General features: G+C 46.1%; 1 protein-coding gene across 1 annotated transcript in view; it reads right to left on the reverse strand.

The window, feature by feature from the left end:
- LOC115458714 (DNA repair protein RAD51 homolog 3-like) overlaps window positions 1–20,350 on the reverse strand; it is a 75,346-nt gene that overhangs the window by 18,794 nt on the left and 36,202 nt on the right. Inside the window, exon 7 of the mRNA XM_030188541.1 lies at window positions 5,630–5,690. Coding sequence (XP_030044401.1) covers window positions 5,630–5,690 — 61 coding nt within the window. The remainder of the gene's footprint in view (window positions 1–5,629; window positions 5,691–20,350) is intronic.

The raw sequence follows: 20,350 nt of genomic DNA on the forward strand, positions 1-20,350 counted from the left end.
AGGTCTGGATAAAAACTTTTTTTATTTTTACATTGACCTTTCTTCCCTGTTGGACATCCTACTTTTTGGCCCTCCCTAGTTCCACCCAAAACATTGCTATTTGGGTGAACTGCAGCATTAAGTGTACAAATTCTGACTTTCCAAAATCAGTATTTGGATGTTTTTAGCAGATAAATTTTAAGGCATTCTGCTTTGAAAATGAGCACCATAGCAACCAATAGAAGTCATACAATTCAGTCAGACGGTTATATATCTAAATAACTTAAAATACAGTACATTTCAGTTATGGAATTATTTGCAGTTCCAGTGTTTGTGTGGTGTGCACGTTTGTGCGTACCTATGTTGTGTGTGATCTGCATGTGTTGTGTCTGTGGTGGGGTAACTGGGTTGGTGAGATAGTTTGGAGGGGCTGTTTGTGTGGTGGTGAAGTGGTGGGGAGTAGGTTTGGAGAGATGAAGTTTGCACGGTGGGCTGTGATGGTGGTAGACAGAAGTAATGAACGGAAAGAGGTAGTCTGAAAAGAGAAATGTCCTAAATGTTGTGTTCACTGTATATAAGTATTTGTGCTATAAAAGTTGGAATTCTTTCTTCCATAGAAATGCATTGTACCAAGTTTTTGGGGAGCTTATTTCTCTGGAACCTCTAGTTTGATCTGGCCCATATTTGAACTTGTCTTTTTACCAGTTTTGCCTATATATCAAGTGCCATTCCACTCTGTTAAATTTTCAGAGTTATTTTACCCTCAGATTGACACATATTCTCAACCCCTTTTATTTCATTCTTTCCAACTTCTGTTGGGTTGGAAAGAATAAAAAGGAGAATGTGCTAAAATGGGAATAAAAAGTGAAGTCTAGACATATGCTGTCATTAGAAGGTAAAATTATGTATCATACCTGATAATTTTCTTTCCATTAATCATAGCTGATCAATCCATAGACTGGTGGGTTGTGTCCATCTACCAGCAGGTGGAGATAGAGAGCAATCCTTTTGCCTCCCTATATGTGGTCATGTGCTGCCGGAAACTCCTCAGTATGTCGATATCCAAGCTCCATCCGCAGGACTCAGCACTTAGAGAATTACACCCACAAAGGGACACTCTGCCCAGCTCACCACCGCCGAAACGGGGGAGGGGAATTAACCCAGCTCATCCCCACACAAGTGGGGGAGGGGAATCCGTCCAGCTCATCCCCGCGGAGCGGGGGAAGGACACCATCCCGCTGATGCGGGGGGATCTGGCTTATCCTGCAACTGCGGGAGGAGCTGACTGACCCTAACACCGCCGAAGCGGAGGGGGTACAAAGTTGCCCTACAGCTGCACGAAGCGGGAGGGAGCGCCGGCAGAATTTGTGTCTCAATCCATCCCCATAAAACGGAGGGGAGAGGAATGCAGCAACGCACTGTAACACAAACTCGTCTCAACTCTTGAAGAATCCAATTGAAAAAACTTAACACGAAGTCCTCCTGAACAGGAACTGAAGACTAAACTTGAACCTGAAATGCAACCAGAATATAAACAGTACAGATATCTGGGAGGCGCTATGGATTGATCAGCTATGATTAATGGAAAGAAAATTATCAGGTATGATACATAATTTTACCTTCCATATCATCATGCTGATCAATCCATAGACTGGTGGGATGTACCGAAGCAGTACTCACCCAGGGCGGGATATTGAAATCCCTGACCGCAACACTGAAGCTCCAAACCGGGCCTCCGCCCGAGCAGCCACGGTCAAGCGGTAATGCCTGGAGAAGGTATGGGCTGATGCCCAAGTTGCCGCCTTGCATATCTCTTCCAAGGAGACGGACCCGGCCTCTGCCATCGAGGCCGCCTGAGCTCTAGTGGAGTGAGCCTTCAGCTGGATAGGCGGCACCTTCCCCGCGGCCACATAAGCCGCTGCAATGGCTTCCTTGACCCATCTTGCCACTGTAGGCTTAGCAGCCTGCAGACCCTTACGAGGACCTGCAAACAGGACAAACAGATGATCCGATTTCCGGAAATCATTGGTCACTTCCAAGTATCTGATGATGACTCGTCTCACATCCAGATATTTGAGAGCAGAGTATTCCTCTGGGTAGTCCTCCCTACGAAAGGAAGGGAGACAGAGCTGCTGATTCACATGGAAGCGAGAAAATCTTGGGCAGGAAGGAAGGCACTGTGCGAATAGTCACTCCTGCCTCAGTGAACTGCAGAAAAGGCTCTCGACATGAGAGTGCCTGGAGCTCGGAAACTCTTCTGGCTGAAGTGATAGCCACCAAAAAGACTGCTTTCAACGTCAGGTCTTTCAGAGATGCCCTCGACAAGGGTTCAAAAGGCGGCTTCTGCAAGGCTCTTAGCACCAGGTTGAGATTCCATGCAGGCACCACTGAGTGCAGAGGAGGGCGCAGGTGATTAACTCCCTTAAGAAAACGTACCACCTGAGCCTGAAGTTTGACAATCCGATTGTCCGGCAGGAACACTCTGCCCACTTGGGTGTCGAATCGAACTCCCAGATACTCCAGGGACTGAGTCGGGCGCAGCTGGCTTTTCTCCCAGTTGATGATCCACCCCAGGGAGCTCAAAAGAGCAATCACCCGGTCCACAGCTTTGCCGCACTCTGCATAAGAGGGGGCTCGGATCAAGCAGTCGTCCAGATAAGGATGGACTTGTACTCCTTCCTTTCGCAGGAAGGCCGCGATGACCACCATTACTTTGGAGAAGGTCCGCGGAGCAGTAGCCAACCCGAACGGGAGGGCTCTGAACTGGAAGTGTCGGCCCAGGACTGCAAAACGCAGAAAACGTTGATGAGGAGGCCAGATGGGAATATACAAGTACGCTTCCTTGATGTCCAAGGATGCCAGGAACTCCCCTGCCTTCACTACCGCTATAACAGAGCGGAGAGTCTCCATGCGAAAGTGCCGAACTTTCAAGGCCCGATTGACCCCTTTGAGGTCGAGGATAGGCCGTACAGAACCTCCTTTCTTTGGTACCACAAAGTAAATGGAGTAACGTCCCTTGCCAAGCTGATTTTCTGGCACCGGAACGACCGCACCCAGGCGGATCAGATTGTCCAAGGTCTGCTGCACTGCCACAGCTTTGACCGGAGACTTGCAGGGAGAGAGTACAAACCCGTCTCTTAAGGGTCGGCAGAACTCTAGCTTGTAGCCGTCTCTGATGACTTCCAGCACCCAAGCGTCTGAAGTTACCCTGGTCCACTCGCCCAGAAACGAGGACAGGCGTCCTCCAATCTGCACTGGGCCATGGACCAGGACCCCGTCATTGGGTACGAGACCCTGGGGGAGGACCGGAGGGCGCACCTTCGGGACGGCGGTCTCTGCGAAAGGAATGCTGCTTGGGGGAGAAGTTCCTCTTGAAGGAAGAGGGGGCAGAGGAACCCGACTTGCCCGGGCGGTACCGACGGGCTTCCTGAAACCGTCCTCTGGAGTTACCGGGGCGAGCACTGGCCCGAGCCCTGACCTCTGGTAACCTCTTGCCCTTAGACGTGCCGAGATCGGTCACAATTTTGTCCAGCTCGACCCCAAAGAGCAGCTTGCCTTTAAAAGGCAACTTAGCCAGGCGGGACTTAGAGGCGTGGTCAGCAGACCAATGCCGCGCAGAGACTGTCTGAGCCATACCTTTAGCCGAGGCTCTCAAGACATCATACAGTAACAGGCTTATTTACAAAGCACTTTGGGAGGCTAAGTTCCATAGGTTTCTATGGAACTTTGGGAGGCTAAGTGCTTTGAAAATATGCCTCTAAGTCTGCCAAATAAGCCAAGCCCGATTCCAGGGCCAGCCAATCAGCCCTCAAGGAAGGATCCGAGGGGGAAGCCCGCTGCACAATCATCAGGTACGCCCTGGCCACATAGGAGCCGCAAACTGAGGCCTGCAAACTTAAGGCAGCCGCCTCGAAGGACGACCTTAAGGCCGCCTCCAATCTTCTGTCTTGGGTGTCCTTTAGGGCTGTGCCACCTTCCACCGGCAACGCCGTTTTCTTAGTCACCGCAGTGATTAAAGAATCCACGGTAGGCCAAAGAAAGGCCTCCCGTTCACTTTCAGGCAAAGGATAGAGGCGGGACATAGCCCTAGCCACTTTGAGGCTCGCTTCCGGGACATCCCATTGAGCCGAAATTAAGGTGTGCATGGCATCATGCACGTGGAAGGTTCTAGGCGGGCGCTTCGTCCCTAGCATAATGGCAGAGCCAACAGGGGCTGAGGGAGAGACGTCCTCTGGAGAGGAAATCTTCAAAATTCTCATGGCCTGCACTAACAGGTTGGGCAAATCCTCTGAGCGAAAGATCCGCGCTGCAGAGGGGTCATCCGCTCCATCCGAGCGGGAATCAGTCTCCTCCAAGGAATCCCCAAAGGACCGTTGGGAGAACTCAGATACGCTGCCCTCATCTACATCAGAGGAGACAGTCCTCTAAGGCCTGGGAATCCATCCGAGGGCGTTTACTTCCGGGGGCCTCAACCCCTTTATCGGACAAGGGAGAAGGGGCAGTGTTTTGCATAAGGAAGGCCTGATGCAGCAGCAAAATAAACTCGAGGGAGAAACCCCCCAGACTGTGCATTTCAGCAGCCTGGGCCACAGCCCTAGATGCACCCTCAACCGGCGCTCGCAAGAGCGGGGGAGAAACATGCTGCGCATCCAAGATGGCGTCCGGCGCGACACTCCGCGAAGGAGCCGCGCGGGAAGAACGGCGCTTAACTTTAGCCGCTTTTTTGCCGTCGGCCAAATCAAGGGCGGCCATGGCATTAACGTCTCCCAGCTCAAGGGCGGCCCAAGAAGAAGCCGTCCGAGCAGAGTGGCCGGCCAAGATGGCGGAGGCGAGCAGCGGGGGATGGGCGTTTATGGCGGGAAAAACAGCCGCACCGGAGGAAGACCCGGGACACTGACCGGCCTCCAAACTGACACCCAACAAGGGCGAATCAGACTTTAAGACCCCCGCATCCCCGCTAGAAGCGCACACGCGGTCCGGGGAGCGATTCTTCGCGCCCTCGCCCTCCGACGCCATAGGCCATGTGGAGATCGATCGGGGAACCCCCTGCCCGCTATAAAAAGGTAAAAATTACCTGCTTCTCGCTCCGAGCTGTAACGAACTGGTGTCCCAGTGAGTAGCTGCAATAAACGTTTAAATAAACGCCCTTAAGGACGTCCAAAGATTTTTTTTTTTTAACGGAGCCAGCGGGAGAGGGGAGAAAAGGAGGGACCTGGCACCACCAGGTTTGCACTTGCTCAAGAAGAGCCCTCAACCCCAGGTAGTCAACAAAACCTAAAAATTAGGCTTGGAGACCTAGCCAGAGCTGCTGCTGTGTGTGACCACCACCTGCTGAGATAGAGAACATACTGAGGAGTTTCCGGCAGCACATGACCACATATAGGGAGGCAAAAGCTTTGCTCTCTATCTCCACCTGCTGGTAGATGGACACAACCCACCAGTCTATGGATTGATCAGCATGATGATATGGAAGTGAACCTTGTAAGTTGAATACTGTTCGGTGTGAAATAGAGAATGATATTTTCTTAATGATACAGTTGTAATTTTCAATTGTTGTACAGGGCTCTTTCATTTTTACAATAAAGACTTCTTGTTAATCAAAAAAAAAAAAAAAAAAAAAAAAAAAAAGAGAATGTGCTGAGCTACTTACCTTTGCTGACACTGCCAATGCAGAATTAGACGGATAGTGGCTGCGTGGCCCCAGCTTTCTCCTATGAACAAAGAAAAGAAAAATTAGTTTATTGTCACCTTTCATATTGGATACATAATGCATCTAACTTATTCCACAAAGTGCTAAAAAAAGACAAAACAACTCCACACATGCTAGCATATGCAGGAACACCCCATAAACTAATGGGAGTATGTGGAAAATGGCCATTACAAAGCTGCTTGCAGTAAAACTGCATGCATAAAAAGTAGAAGCATTGCAAGGTTATGCCTTCTTTAATGCAAACTATGTGAAGACATTCCCAAGGGGCATAGTCTGGACACAGCTGTAATATGCATGTGTATTTGATGAATGTGTGAACATGCACAGAGAACTTACACACGTTAACATCCTACGATAAAATGAGAACGGTGTGGGGGGAATATATATATATATATATATATATAAAGAGGAGCAGCTGCAAGGGTTAAAAATTTACATCAGACGTGGATGCTGTTCAAAAATACTATCCTGGAAGCCCAGGCCAAATATTTTTCGTCTTAAAAAAGGAGGATGGAAGACCAAACGACAGCTGACATGGTTAAAAAGTGAGGTGAAGGAAGCTATTAGAGATAAAAAGAAAATCCTTTAGAAAATGGAAGAAGGAACCAACTGAAAACAATAAGGAACAGCATAAGGAATGTCAAGTCAAATGCAAACCACTGATAAGGAAGGCAAAGAGGGCCTTTGAAAAAAAGATTGCGTTGGAGAAAAAACACATAGTAAAACATTTTTTTTTTAGGTACAGTGGGGGAAATAAGTATTTGATCCCTTGCTGATTTTGTAAGTTTGCCCACTGACAAAGACATGAGCAGCCCATAATTGAAGGGTAGGTTATTGGTAACAGTGAGAGATAGCACATCACAAATTAAATCCGGAAAATCACATTGTGGAAAGTATATGAATTTATTTGCATTCTGCAGAGGGAAATAAGTATTTAATCCCTCTGGCAAACAAGACCTAATACTTGGTGGCAAAACCCTTGTTGGCAAGCACAGCGGTCAGACGTCTTCTGTAGTTGATGATGAGGTTTGCACACATGTCAGGAGGAATTTTGGTCCACTCCTCTTTGCAGATCATCTCTAAATCATTAAGAGTTCTGGGCTGTCGCTTGGCAACTCGCAGCTTCAGCTCCCTCCATAAGTTTTCAATGGGATTAAGGTCTGGTGACTGGCTAGGCCACTCCATGACCCTAATGTGCTTCTTCCTGAGCCACTCCTTTGTTGCCTTGGCTGTATGTTTTGGGTCATTGTCGTGCTGGAAGACCCAGCCACGACCCATTTTTAAGGCCCTGGCGGAGGGAAGGAGGTTGTCACTCAGAATTGTACGGTACATGGCCCCATCCATTCTCCCATTGATGCGGTGAAGTAGTCCTGTGCCCTTAGCAGAGAAACACCCCCAAAACATAACATTTCCACCTCCATGCTTGACAGTGGGGACGGTGTTCTTTGGGTCATAGGCAGCATTTCTCTTCCTCCAAACACGGCGAGTTGAGTTCATGCCAAAGAGCTCAATTTTTGTCTCATCTGACCACAGCACCTTCTCCCAATCACTCTCGGCATCATCCAGGTGTTCACTGGCAAACTTCAGACGGGCCGTCACATGTGCCTTCCGGAGCAGGGGGACCTTGCAGGCACTGCAGGATTGCAATCCGTTATGTCGTAATGTGTTACCAATGGGTTTCGTGGTGACAGTGGTCCCAGCTGCCTTGAGATCATTGACAAGTTCCCCCCTTGTAGTTGTAGGCTGATTTCTAACCTTCCTCATGATCAAGGATACCCCACGAGGTGAGATTTTGCGTGGAGCCCCAGATCTTTGTCGATTGACAGTCATTTTGTACTTCTTCCATTTTCTTACTATGGCACCAACAGTTGTCTCCTTCTCGCCCAGCGTCTTACTGATGGTTTTGTAGCCCATTCCAGCCTTGTGCAGGTGTATGATCTTGTCCCTGACATCCTTAGACAGCTCCTTGCTCTTGGCCATTTTGTAGAGGTTAGAGTCTGACTGATTCACTGAGTCTGTGGACAGGTGTCTTTCATACAGGTGACCATTGCCGACAGCTGTCTGTCATGCAGGTAACGAGTTGATTTGGAGCATCTACCTGGTCTGTAGGGGCCAGATCTCTTACTGGTTGGTGGGGGATCAAATACTTATTTCCCTCTGCAGAATGCAAATAAATTCATATACTTTCCACAATGTGATTTTCCGGATTTAATTTATGATGTGCTATCTCTCACTGTTACCAATAACCTACCCTTCAATTATGGGCTGCTCATGTCTTTGTCAGTGGGCAAACTTACAAAATCAGCAAGGGATCAAATACTTATTTCCCCCACTGTATATTAAAAGCAAGAAGCCGGCAAAAGAATCGGTTAGACCGCTAGATGACTGAGGAGTAAAAGGGGCAATCAGGGAAGACAAAGTCATAGCGGAGAGATTAAATTAATTCTTTGCTCTGTCTTCACCGAGGAAGATTTGGGAGAGATACTGGTGCCAGAAATGGTATTCAAAGCTGACGAGTCCAAGAAACAATAAAATCTCTATAAACCTGGAGGATGTCATATTAGAGTAACAGATAAAATACATGATTATAATTGAGGTGTGAGAATGCCTATCTGCCGAAATATACACGTAACTTGTATTTTATAATTTGAGCCCCTGCTTGTACTTCACCCATACTCTGCCTATCTGTGAAATACAAGATATGTTAGATCTGCACATATGAACAGAGAATAGTGCATTTGCATATATGTGCCATTATTCTAATCATTTACCTGCAGAACTGGTGCATAAATCTTTAGTGCCCACCATATAGAATTAGCCCCTCGGAGTGCTTAAGCCACAAAGTAGAGAGAAACAATTCATTTTTTTGTAAAGGAGGAATAAGTAAGGTAAAACAGATGTACAGGCTGTAACTTGTCTACCTCCTTTTTAGGATCTGTTTTTAGACCAGAAGCTACTAGAGTAGAGTTGGTTTTTCATCCCTCCTTCCTTAGGCCTAAGTATGTCAATATATTTGTGAGTGACATTGCCAAAGGGTTACAAGGTAAAGTTTGCCTTTTTGCAGATGACACCAAGATTTGCAACAGAGTGGACACCCCGGAGGGAGTGGAAAACATGAAAAAAGATCTGAAGAAGCTAGAAGAATGGTCTAACATTTGGCAATTAAAATTCAATGCGAAGAAATGCAAAGTGATGCACTTAGGGAGTAGAAATCCAAGGGAGACGTATGTGTTAGGCGGGGAGAGTCTGATAGGCACGGACGGGGAGAGGGATCTTGGGGTGATAGTATCTGAGGACCTGAAGGCGACAAAACAGTGCGACAAGGCAGTGGCCGTAGCTAGAAGATTGCTAGGCTGTATAGAGAGAGGAGTGACCAGCAGAAGAAAGGAGGTTTTAATGCCCCTATATAAGACGTTGGTGAGGCCCCACCTGGAGTAGTGTGTTCAGTTTTGGAGGCCGTACCTTGCAAAGGATGTTAAAAAAATGGAAGCGGTGCAAAGAAAAGCTACGAGGATGGTATGGGATTTGCGTTCCAAGACGTATGATGAGAGACTTGCTGACCTGAACATGTATACCCTGGAGGAAACGAGGAACAGGGGTGATATGATACAGACGTTCAAATATTTGAAAGGTATTAATCCGCAAACGAATCTTTTCCGGAGATGGGAAGGCGGTAGAACGAGAAGACATGAAATGAGATTGAAGGGGGGCAGACTCAGAAAAGATGTCAGGAAGTATTTTTTCACAGAGAGGGTGGTGGACGCTTGGAATGCCCTCCCGCGGGAGGTGGTGGAGATGAAAACGGTAACGGAATTCAAACATGCGTGGGATATGCATAAAGGAATCCTGTGCAGAAGGAATGGCATTAAGACACCCTCCTTTCCTATTGAACGGGGAATCCGTCAGGGTTGTCCCCACTTTCCTTCTATACCTGGAGCCTTTCCTCGGTACACTTTGAAATGAACTAGACATTCAGGGGGTGCACATAGGAACCAACGAGGTGAAGGCGCTAGCTTTTGCAGATTTGCTGTTGGTATTGTCCCATCCCTGAGATTGCTTGAAAGGCCTCCTTGGAAGTGGATGAGTTTTAAACTTAAGTTGCATAAATCCATGGTCTTACTTCTGCAACCAGAAGTATGGGTTGGGTAGAATGGAAACTTCCTTTTTAGATGGGTGATGGATCCCTTAAGTACCTGAGGGTGTTGTTACCCTGTGATCTCTCCACATTGTACGTTATTAATTTACAACCTTTATTTGATCTTACAAAAAGCACACAACACCTGGCAAACCTTCCCCCTCTCAATATTAGGAAAAGTGGCTTTATACAATGTGGAGGAGTGGCCTAGTGGTTAGGGTGGTGGACTTTGGTCCTGGGGAACTGAGGAACTGAGTTCGATTCCCACTTCAGGCACAGGCAGCTCCTTGTGACTCTGGGCAAGTCACTTAACCCTCCATTGCCCCATGTAAGCCGCATTGAGCCTGCCATGAGTGGGAAAGCGTGGGGTACAAATGTAACAAAAAAATAAATGGTGTTGCTACCCTGTTGGTTGTACTTTTGCCAAACATTGCCAATTTTTAATCACAAAACATCAGGAAAGAGCATTTGCCAGACTTCTTGTTATTTGTGGAGTGGAAAGTAAGCCCATATGCCCTTGTCTTGAGCTTATTTGCCTAAAGAGAAGGGGGACCTAGGCTTATAGTCAATTGGGCTTTTTCCTTTGGCGTGTAATATGTGGCAAATTAACGACTGGTATCATGTGGCCTCCCACTTCTCTTACACGACTGTTGAGACTTGGGTAACACCTTTTTCATTTCAGTTGTACACTTCACTCTGGGTCATCACTGTTGGGAGAAGTGGGACACCCTTATCTGATTTTTAAGCATGCCACGGCCACTTTAAAGTGGCTGTGTCATGCTCTACAACAGCATCACGCAATCACTCTTTTTATACATACATGGCAGTGGCGCTTTCCTTCCGGAAATGTCGTTGGCACAGCTTCGTTTTTGGCACCTACAAGGGGTATGTTACCTTTTTCATGTGGTTGATGAGTCTGGCAATATGATCCCTTACTATTCTTTGAGAAAAGATTATCAATTAGGAGCACTTGATACTTTTCCTTATAAGGAATTACAACATTACATTCAATCTTTGCCTTAGTCGATGCTAACGACAAGAGACCCGTGAACTCCTATCCGAGGCCTTTAGTTTAGAAGCGCATTTGAGAGTGCCCCTACATCATATAAACTTGTAGATCTACTTTCGTCTTATGACTCGACTACTCTGGCATAGCACTGGACGATGGACATATGGGTCACCATCACTTCTGCACAATTACTGAAGAGCCTGCACTCCTTCCGCTCCTTGACCAAGAACATTTTGCATTGGGAATAACACGAATTTGTTATACTCCCCACCATGCGTATAAGGCAAAATTTGCACCTTCTGACACGTGCCCCAAATGTCAACATCTGGGAGCTACCCTTGGACATATGTTTTGGACATGTACAATGATCAAACCCTTTTGGCAGAAAGTGGGAAACCCATGTTTCTTTAATTTGGAAATCACAAAGGACATCATGCCTTTGACCTTTATTGTTGCATTTGACATAAGTACGGCCCCCACCACACGGCTATCTTGGGTTTTTAAAGTGAACTGTGTTATTTGGTATAAAATGTATCCTGCAGAAATGGTTTCAGGTGGAAACTCCCAGCTTAGCCCAGTGGCGCTCTTTAATGATTTTGCAAAACATCTTTGGAGCATTGTGAACTACTAGACTTGGACTCTGTGTGAGAGCACTGATTCTGCACTCTGTGGGAACCCTTTTGGTCGTCTCTGACCCCCATAGCTTGGGGTAGAATCTTAAATACTTAAGTTTTCTATCCTGCTTGAACTTGCAATCACAGGCAAGGTGTACTGTTAAGACTTTTTCTGGGAGGGTGGAACATATAACTTTTTGCAAATTCTAAGATGTTAAAGAAAAATCCGTACTAGGTAATTGTTGAAACCTTTGCACTTGTTTTAATAAAGATGACATTAAAAAAATTTAAAAAATGGTAACACTTCCAACCTTTTTCAAAACCCAATATGAAATTACCCTCAATATGACCTAGTTGATAGACATGTAATATCTCTTGGTGCATTTTCTCTTCTCTGTACCTAAGTATGTAATGGCAATTACTACTCTATTCTACATCTATCATATTTGAAAAATCTCAGAATTTTGTATGTTGAACCAATCTTCAACAATTTGCAGAGAAATGAGAACAGACACCAAAGCAGCACCTACAGAACCATACACAAGTGTCCAAAGTTTCTGCAATCTATTTTTTTTAATAGGACTGTATGAATTAAAATTTGTAATCATGATTAATTGCACAATTAAGGTATTTTCTCTCTTATTTTCCCACTACAACTTGTGACTCTGGGCAAGTCACTTAATTCTCCATTGCCCCAGCTACAAAATAAGTACCTGTATATTAAATGTAAACCACTTTGATTGTAACCATAGAAGGGTGGATAAATCAAACCCCATCCCCCTTACATTCCCTGAAGGAGCACTCTTGGACCCATCCCGCCCATGCAGAAATAAGAGGTGATGTCAGAGAAGGCGGGATAGGTACAAGGGAAAGGTTTGGACCAGGTTGCAAACAGTGGCTAATCTAGGTCACAAGTATCTGGAAAAAACCCAATTAGTAGAGGGTCCAGGGAGGATTAATTTCCATTGGGTTTAGCATGTCCAATCATTTTGAAAAATTTTGAAGAGATATGCACTCCCAGGTATGAAAATCTGGAGGAAACCATCTTGAAAGCTGACACACAAGGGGAATAGGCACTGTAGGACCCACCCAAACATACATTTTAAGAGTGTAGCTCACAAAAGTGATTTTTGTTTTGTGTGTGTTCTATATACAGAAATGCATTGCTAATACTGATCAAAAATTGTTGATTTTCAAACCTTGCTGCTCGCACAAAAAAAAAATTTACACACACCAGGCCACTCCTTAAAGGAAACATTGGTCCCACCCTCATCATCTGAGATTTAGAATTATTGAGCTTATAACCTGAGTTCCCCATACTGTTCTAACAATTTCATCAAGTGAGGAGCAGAGTGAGGTGCTTCCATAAGTAAAATAACTGTCAGCACAGAGCAAAATCTTATGAATCTCTTTATAAAAAATATATACATAGTAACATAGTAGATGACAGCAGAAAGAGACCTGCATGGTCCATCCAGTCTGCCCAAGACAAACTCATATGTGTATACCTTACCTTGAATTTGTACCTGTCCTTTTCAGGGCACAGACCATATAAGTCTGCCCAGCAGTATTTCCCGCCTCCCATCACCGGCTCTGGTACAGACCGTATAAGTCTGCCCTCCCCTATCCTCGCGTCCCAACAACCACCCCCTCTTCCCCCCAACTGCTCCGCCACCCAATTTCAGCTAAGCTTCTGAGGATCCATTCCTTCTGCACAGGATTCCTCTATGCGTGTCCCACGCATGTTTGAACTCCATTACCGTTTTCATCTCCACCACCTCCCGCGGGAGGGCATTCCAAGCGTCCACCACCCTCTCCGTGAAGAAATACTTCCTGACATCTTTCCTGAGTCTGTCCCCCTTCGATCTCATTTCATGTCCTCTCGTTCTACCGCCTTCCCATCTCCGGAAAAGATTCGTTTGCGGATGAATACCTTTCAAATATTTGAACGTCTATCATATCACCCCTGTTCCTCCTTTCCTCCAGGGTGTACATGTTCAGGTCAGCAAGCCTCTCTTCATACGTCTTGGAACGTAAATCCCATACCATCCTCGTAGCTTTTCTTTGCACCGCTTCCATTTTTTTTAACATCCTTCGCAAGATACGGCCTCCAAAACTGAACACAATACTCCAGGTGGGGCCTCACCAACGTCTTATACAGGGGCATTAAAACCTCCTTTCTTCTGCTGGTCACTCCTCTCTCTATACAGCCTAGCAATCTTCTAGCTACTGCCACCGCCTTGTCGCACTGTTTCATCGCCTTCAGGTCCTCAGATACTATCACCCCAAGATCCCTCTCCCCGTCCGTGCCCTTCTCTCAGTACCCTTCTCCACCACTGCCAACTCCAGACTCCGCCCATTCTGCCTTGCCTCACCCCATGCCTGGAACAATCTTCCTTCACCCATACGCCATGCCCCTTCCCTACCCATCTTCAAATCTCTGCTTAAAGCTCACCTCTTCAATGCTGCCTTCGGCGCCTAACCACTCGAGATATATAAAATACCCCAATCTATCCACCCTATCAGACTAACTGTTCACTCGTCCTCTAGATTGTTCACTTGTCTTTAGATTGTTTTCTTGTCTTTTAGATTGTAAGCTCTTTGAGCAGGGACTGTCCTATGTTTAAATTGTACAGCGCTGCGTAACCCTAGTAGCGCTTTAGAAATGCTAGTTAGTAGTAGTAGTAGTAGTATCAGACTCTCCCCGCCTAACACATACGTCTCCCTTGGATTTCTACTCCCTAAGTGCATCACTTTGCATTTCTTCGCATTGAATTTTAATTGCCAAACGTTAGACCATTCTTCTAGTTTCTTCAGATCTTTTTTCATGTTTTCCACACCCTCCGGGGTGTCCACTCTGTTGGAAATCTTGGTGTCATCCGCAAAAAGGCAAACTTTACCTTGTAACCCTTCGGCAATGTCACTCACAAATATATTGAACAGAATCGGCCCCAGCACCGATCCCCGAGGCACTCCACTACTCACCTTTCCTTCCTCCGAGCGAACTCCATTCACCACCACCCTCTGGCGTCTGTCCATCAACCAGTTCCTAATCCAGTTCACCACTTCGGGTCCTATCTTCAGGCTGTCTAGTTTATTTAAAAGCCTCCTGTGGGGAACCGTGTCGAAAGCCTTGCTGAAATCTAAGTAGATGACGTCCATAGCACGTCCTTGATTTAATTCTCCCGTCACCCAGTCAAAGAATTCAATGAGATTCGTTTGGCACGATTTCCCTTTGGTGAAACCATGTTGTCTCGGATCTTGCAACTTATTGGCTTCCAGGAAATTCACTATCCTTTCCTTCAGCATGGCTTCCATTACTTTTCCAATATCCGAAGTGAGGCTTACCGGCCTGTAGTTTCCAGCTTCTTCCCTATCCCCACTTTTGTGAAGAGGGACCACCTCCGCCGTTCTCCAATCCCTCGGAACCTCTCCCGTCTGCAAGGATTTATTAAACAAGTCTTTAAGAGGACCCGCCAGAACCTCTCTGAGCTCCCTCAGTATTCTGGGGTGGATCCCGTCCGGCCCCATGGCTTTGTCCACCTTTAGCTTTCCAAGTTGTTGATACACACTCTCTTCCTTGAACGGCGCTCTATCCACCTCTTTTTCAGGTGTACTTTTGCCAGTCCCTCTCGGTCCTTCCCCAGGGTTTTCTTCAGTGAAAACAGAACAAAAGTATCTATTAAGCAAATTGGCTTTTTCTTCATCATTTTCTACATAGTGTTTTGTTGTATCTTTTAGTCTCATAATTCCCTTTATAGTCTTTCACTAATATACCTGAAGAAGTTTTTGTCTCCCCTCCTTACATTTCTAGCCATTTGTTCTTCCGCTTGCGCCTTCGCCAGACGTATCTCTCTCTTGGCTTCTTTCAGTTTCATCCGGTATTCCTCCCCGTGTTCCTCCTCTTGAGATTTTCTATATTTCTGGAATGCTAACTCTTTAATCTTTATTTTCTCAGCCACTTGCTTTGAGAACCATATCGGTTTCCTTTTTCTCTTGCTTTTATTTACTCTCCTTACATAAAGGTCTGTGGCCCTGTTTATTACTTCTTTTAGCCTGGACCACTGTCCTTCCACTTCTCGTATGTCCTCCCAGCCCATCAGCTCCTTCCTCAAGTATTCTCTCATTTTGTTAAAGTCAGCTCGCTTGAAATCCAGGACTTTCAGTTTAGAGTGGCCGCCATCCACATGAGCCGTTACATCAAAACAAACCGTTTGATGGTCACTGTTTCCCAGGTGCGCAGCCACTCGGACATTTGACACACTATCCCCATTCGTGAGCACCAGATCCAACGTGGCTCCCTCCCGCGTGGGTTCGTTCACCATTTGTCTGAGCAGAGCACTTTGGAAAGCATCCACAATCTCTCTACTTCTTTCCGATTTTGCAGACGGAACCTTCCAATCTACATCCGGCAGATTAAAATCTCCCAACAACAGCACCTCTCTTTTCTTCCCCAACTTTTGAATATCAGCAATCAGATCTTTATCTAGTTCATCCAATTGTGTCGGGGGTCTATAGACAACACCCATGTGGACCAAGGTTCTATCCTCTCTTTTTAAGGTGATCCATATCGCTTCTTCCTTTCCCCAGTTCCCTGTCATTTCAGTCGCTGGGATATCATTTCTCACATACAGAGCTACTCCTCCACCTATATGTCCCTCTCTATCCTTCCTAAAAAGATTATAGCCTGGTATGTTTACATCCCATTCATGGGAACCATTGAGCCATGTCTCTGTGACTGCAACTATGTCCAAGTCAGACTCCAAACTCAGGGCATGAAGGTCATGAATTTTAAGGAATATCAGGGCAATTTCCGCCAGGTACTGAGCAAAAAAACTCAAAGGTCAAATTTAAAAATAAAGGGGAGAGGGGACATCCCTAATGCCAAGGGCTTTTATAAAGTATTTTAATCCAAGCCAAAAAACTGGGAGGAAAACTATACTCCTGGAGGGTTACAAATAAGAAGGTATGCAAGCATTACTGTGATGGGTGGGGGTGGGGAGGGGCAGTGTGGAAAGTTTTTTGCAATCTGATATAACTCTATGGCTTGGTTATGTGCAATGCTATTAGGTTTTACAAATAAAAGCTATAAAAAAAAAGCATATGAATAGCCATACTGGATCAAGACCAGTATGGTCAATCTAGCTCAGTATCCTGCTTCCAATAGTGGCCAATCCAGGTCACAAGTACCTGGCAGAAACCCAATAGCTAGCAACATTCCACACTACTAATCCCAGGGCAAGCAGTGGCTTCCACCATGTTCATCTCAATAACAGACTATGGACTTTTCCACCAGGAACTTGTCCAAACCTTTTTTAAACCCAAATACATTAACTGCTGTTACCACATCCTCCAGCAGCGAGTTCCACAGTTTAACTATTCTTTGAGTGAAAAAACATTTCCTCATTTGTTTTAAACTTATTTCCATGTAATTTGAGTGTCCCCTGGTCTTTGCACTTTTTGAAAGAGTGAAACATCGATTCACTTCTACCCATTCTACACCACTCAGGATTTTATAGACCTCAATCATATCCCCCCTCAGCCGTCTCTGTTCCAAGCTGAAGAGCCCTAACCTCTTTAGCCTTTCCTCATATGGCAGGAGTTGGATCCCCTTTATTATTCTGGTTGCTCTTTAAATCTTTTCTAATTCTGCTATATCTTTTTTGAGATATGGTGACCAGAACTGAACGCAATAAAGAACATTTGATTTTTCCTTCTAAGTACACCAGAAGCCGCATGTCACAGAAAGCTATAATCAGCTTTTAAAAATTAGGGAATAAGTGGGCTGCTTCCCAGGAAAAAAAACCTAGCATGTGAATCTCTTGCACATTAACTACCAGCTTCTCCTCTGGCATGGAGCTATAAAAGATGCCTGGTAAATCAGTGAGGGGAAAAACAGTAAGGAGGTGAGACACAGAAAGGAATCCTCAGGGCCGTGCTGACCCGGTAAGCGAGGTAAGCATGGCAGGGGGGCGCCGCTGCACCATGCTCACCCTCCCGCAACATTCCTTTTCTTTTTAAATTTACCTCCGTGGTGGCGGTTCCGGCAGCGCAGCGTCAGGGGAGGAGGCGGCGCTCCCGACGTCTCTAGCCTTCCCTTCGCTGTGTTCCGCCTTCTTCTGACGTCAAGGATGACATCAGAAGAAGGCGGAACACAGCGAAGGGAAGGCTAGACGTCGGGAGTGCCGCCTCCTTCCCTGACGCTGCGCTGCCAGAACCGCCACGGAGGTAAATTTAAAAAAAAAAAAAAAAAAAAAAAAGAGAAAAAGGGATGTTGGGGGGAGCGAAGAGGGTGGGCAGTTGAACAATAGGAGCGGGAGGGCAGGGGAGAAACGATAGCATGAATGCGAAGGGGGGGGGGGGGGGGGGGGGGGGGGGGGGGAGAGAAGACAGCGGACCAGGCTGGGACATGGGAGAGAGAGGAGCATGGATGCGAGGGGGGGTCATGGAAGGGAGAGAGGGGACTTGCTGGAAAAGGATGAATGGAGGGGGCAGGGGACAGAGGAGCATGGATGGGCATGGATTGGGAGGGCAGGGCTCAGAGGAGCATGGATGGGCATGGATTGGGAGGGCAGGGCTCAGGGAGAGAGGGGAATTGCTGGAAAAGGATGAATGGAGGGGCAGGGGACAGAGGAGCATGGATTGGGAGGGCAGGGCTCAGGGAGAGAGGGGAATTGCTGGATAGGGATGAATGGAAGGGACAGATGGGCATGGATGGATATGGATTGCAGGGCAGGGCTCAGGGAGAGAGGGGAATTGCTGGATAGGGATGAATGGAGGGGGCAGGTGACAGAGGAGCATGGATGGGCATGGATTGGGAGGGCAGGGCTCAGGGAGAGAGGGGAATTGCTGGAAAAGGATGAATGGAGGGGGCAGGGGACAGAGGAGCATGGATGGGAGGGCAGGGCTCAGGGAGAGAGGAGAAATTGCTGGACATAGAGGGGAGGGAAGAGAGATGAAGGAGATGAAATGAGGGAAAAGGAAGAGGAGAAAAACTGCACATGGATGAAGAAAATAGGCAGAAGCTGAGGACCAGAAATGAAGAAGAAAGGAGGAAAGGAAAGAAATAAATGGAAAGGAAGCCCTGGAAACGGAGTTAAGAGGACAGATAGCAGCAGAATCAGATACTGGGCCAGCATGATCAGAAAAAGAAAGTCACCAGACAACAAAGGTAGAAAATCATTTTATTTTCATTTTGGTTTATTCTATCAAGTATGCCTAGTTGCGAGGACAAGTGCTCTGCATATTCTATAATCTGCACGGGAATTTTGGTTTATTCTATAAAGTATGCCTAGTCATTTTTAGTGTTTGGAATATGTCCACTTTGAGAATTTACATCTGCTATCTTATTTTGCAATGTATAGCAATTTCTTTCTAAGAATATTGCTGACAATTCCTGTCAGTGTGGCAAGTGGTGAGCGATCATTTTCACGGGGGGAGGGGGGGGGGGGCGCCGCCGCCACCAACTGATAGTCTGCAGGGGGGCGCCAGAGACCCTAGGCACGGCCCTGGGAATCCTTACAGTGTGATTAGAAATTGCTTATAATCACATTCTACTAACATGTAAAGTATTTTGAGAGAAGGCCATGTTAAGGTTTCAAGCAGCAAATTATTGACATTTTGTCAAATGCTTTCCCTACGGAACTGCATGTGCAACAGAATCTGCAGTTAGGACACTATTTGTAGAAAACAAGCACAAATGACCAGCTATGCCTCAGTAAATCTGGAACAGTGATAACACTCAGAAAGCTGACCTCAATGGTTCTTATTCAATCTAATTATTGTCACTTAAAGTCTGAGGGATGGAGGCAGTTTACAACAAGCTCTGAAGGTTAAATACACTTCATCCTACTTACAAAACTCCATTATAACACACACCTTCTCTTTAGTTACTGAGTCACCAATGACCCTTCAAGTACAGTCATCAAAATCTTATATTCAATGAAATATTCACCCAGACTGAAAGGTACAGTTCAGCTTTAGTGAGGGAGGTGGATGGAATGAGCCCTGTACTACAAGGGACATCTTTGTGACTCTCCCCAACTGATAACTTATGCCTGCAGAGAGTCCTTTTAGGTGGGTTATTCTGCATCACTATCACTTCAGCAGGATTCTATCTGAGGTACTGGACTATCCGGTAGGCAAGGAAGACCGAGACCCCCTTTTCAACCTGTGCTACACTGGCAAGAGACAAAAAATGACCTTCTCCAGAGCCTCTACATCCTTGATAAATACATAAGTACCTTCCCTCAATTGTTTCTGAAAGGTTACCCCCAAAAAATGAGTCAAGCCAGAAAATCAGTGAAGCATCTGTACCAGTGGAAAGACTATTTATATCCAACCTTAGAATGGACCTAGAACATAGGATGGGCTCTAGCATCTTCTGATGGCCTTCCCTCTGGGAGTTTTCCTGGGTTCCATGTATTCCTTGGGCCAGCTCCAGATCTGCAGGAAATGCAGTGAAGGAGTACATCACCAAGATATGCAGGAACTGCAGGAAACCCAGACAAAGCAATGAAAGATGTTATGTGTAGCCTCTGCTGAAGCAGTAACCATACATACTGATCACAAGAATGTAATTAAAATCACACTGGAAAACAAGAACAAAGCCCTGGTCCCTAGGGATCCATCCCAATCCTATCATAAAAGGGATCCCTGCAGCCTGAAAAGTAAGTAGGAAGATTCCTGCAAAAACCCTGACCATGCCCACCATGAAAAACAACAAAAACACCTAGAAAGGAGAACCTAGAGGATATCAACAAGGATCAGTGAGGACTTTCAAACTAAGCTGCCTTACAGAAGAAACCCCAGAATACTCTAAACAGAGGACAGAAACCATTAGCACTAAAGCAGATGACTCACTGGAAGCCTCAACAAAGGCACTAGCAAATCAGCTGATGCAA

This window comes from Microcaecilia unicolor, unplaced genomic scaffold (genome assembly GCF_901765095.1).
Source record: "Microcaecilia unicolor unplaced genomic scaffold, aMicUni1.1, whole genome shotgun sequence".
Classification (NCBI taxonomy): Eukaryota; Metazoa; Chordata; class Amphibia; order Gymnophiona; family Siphonopidae; genus Microcaecilia; species Microcaecilia unicolor.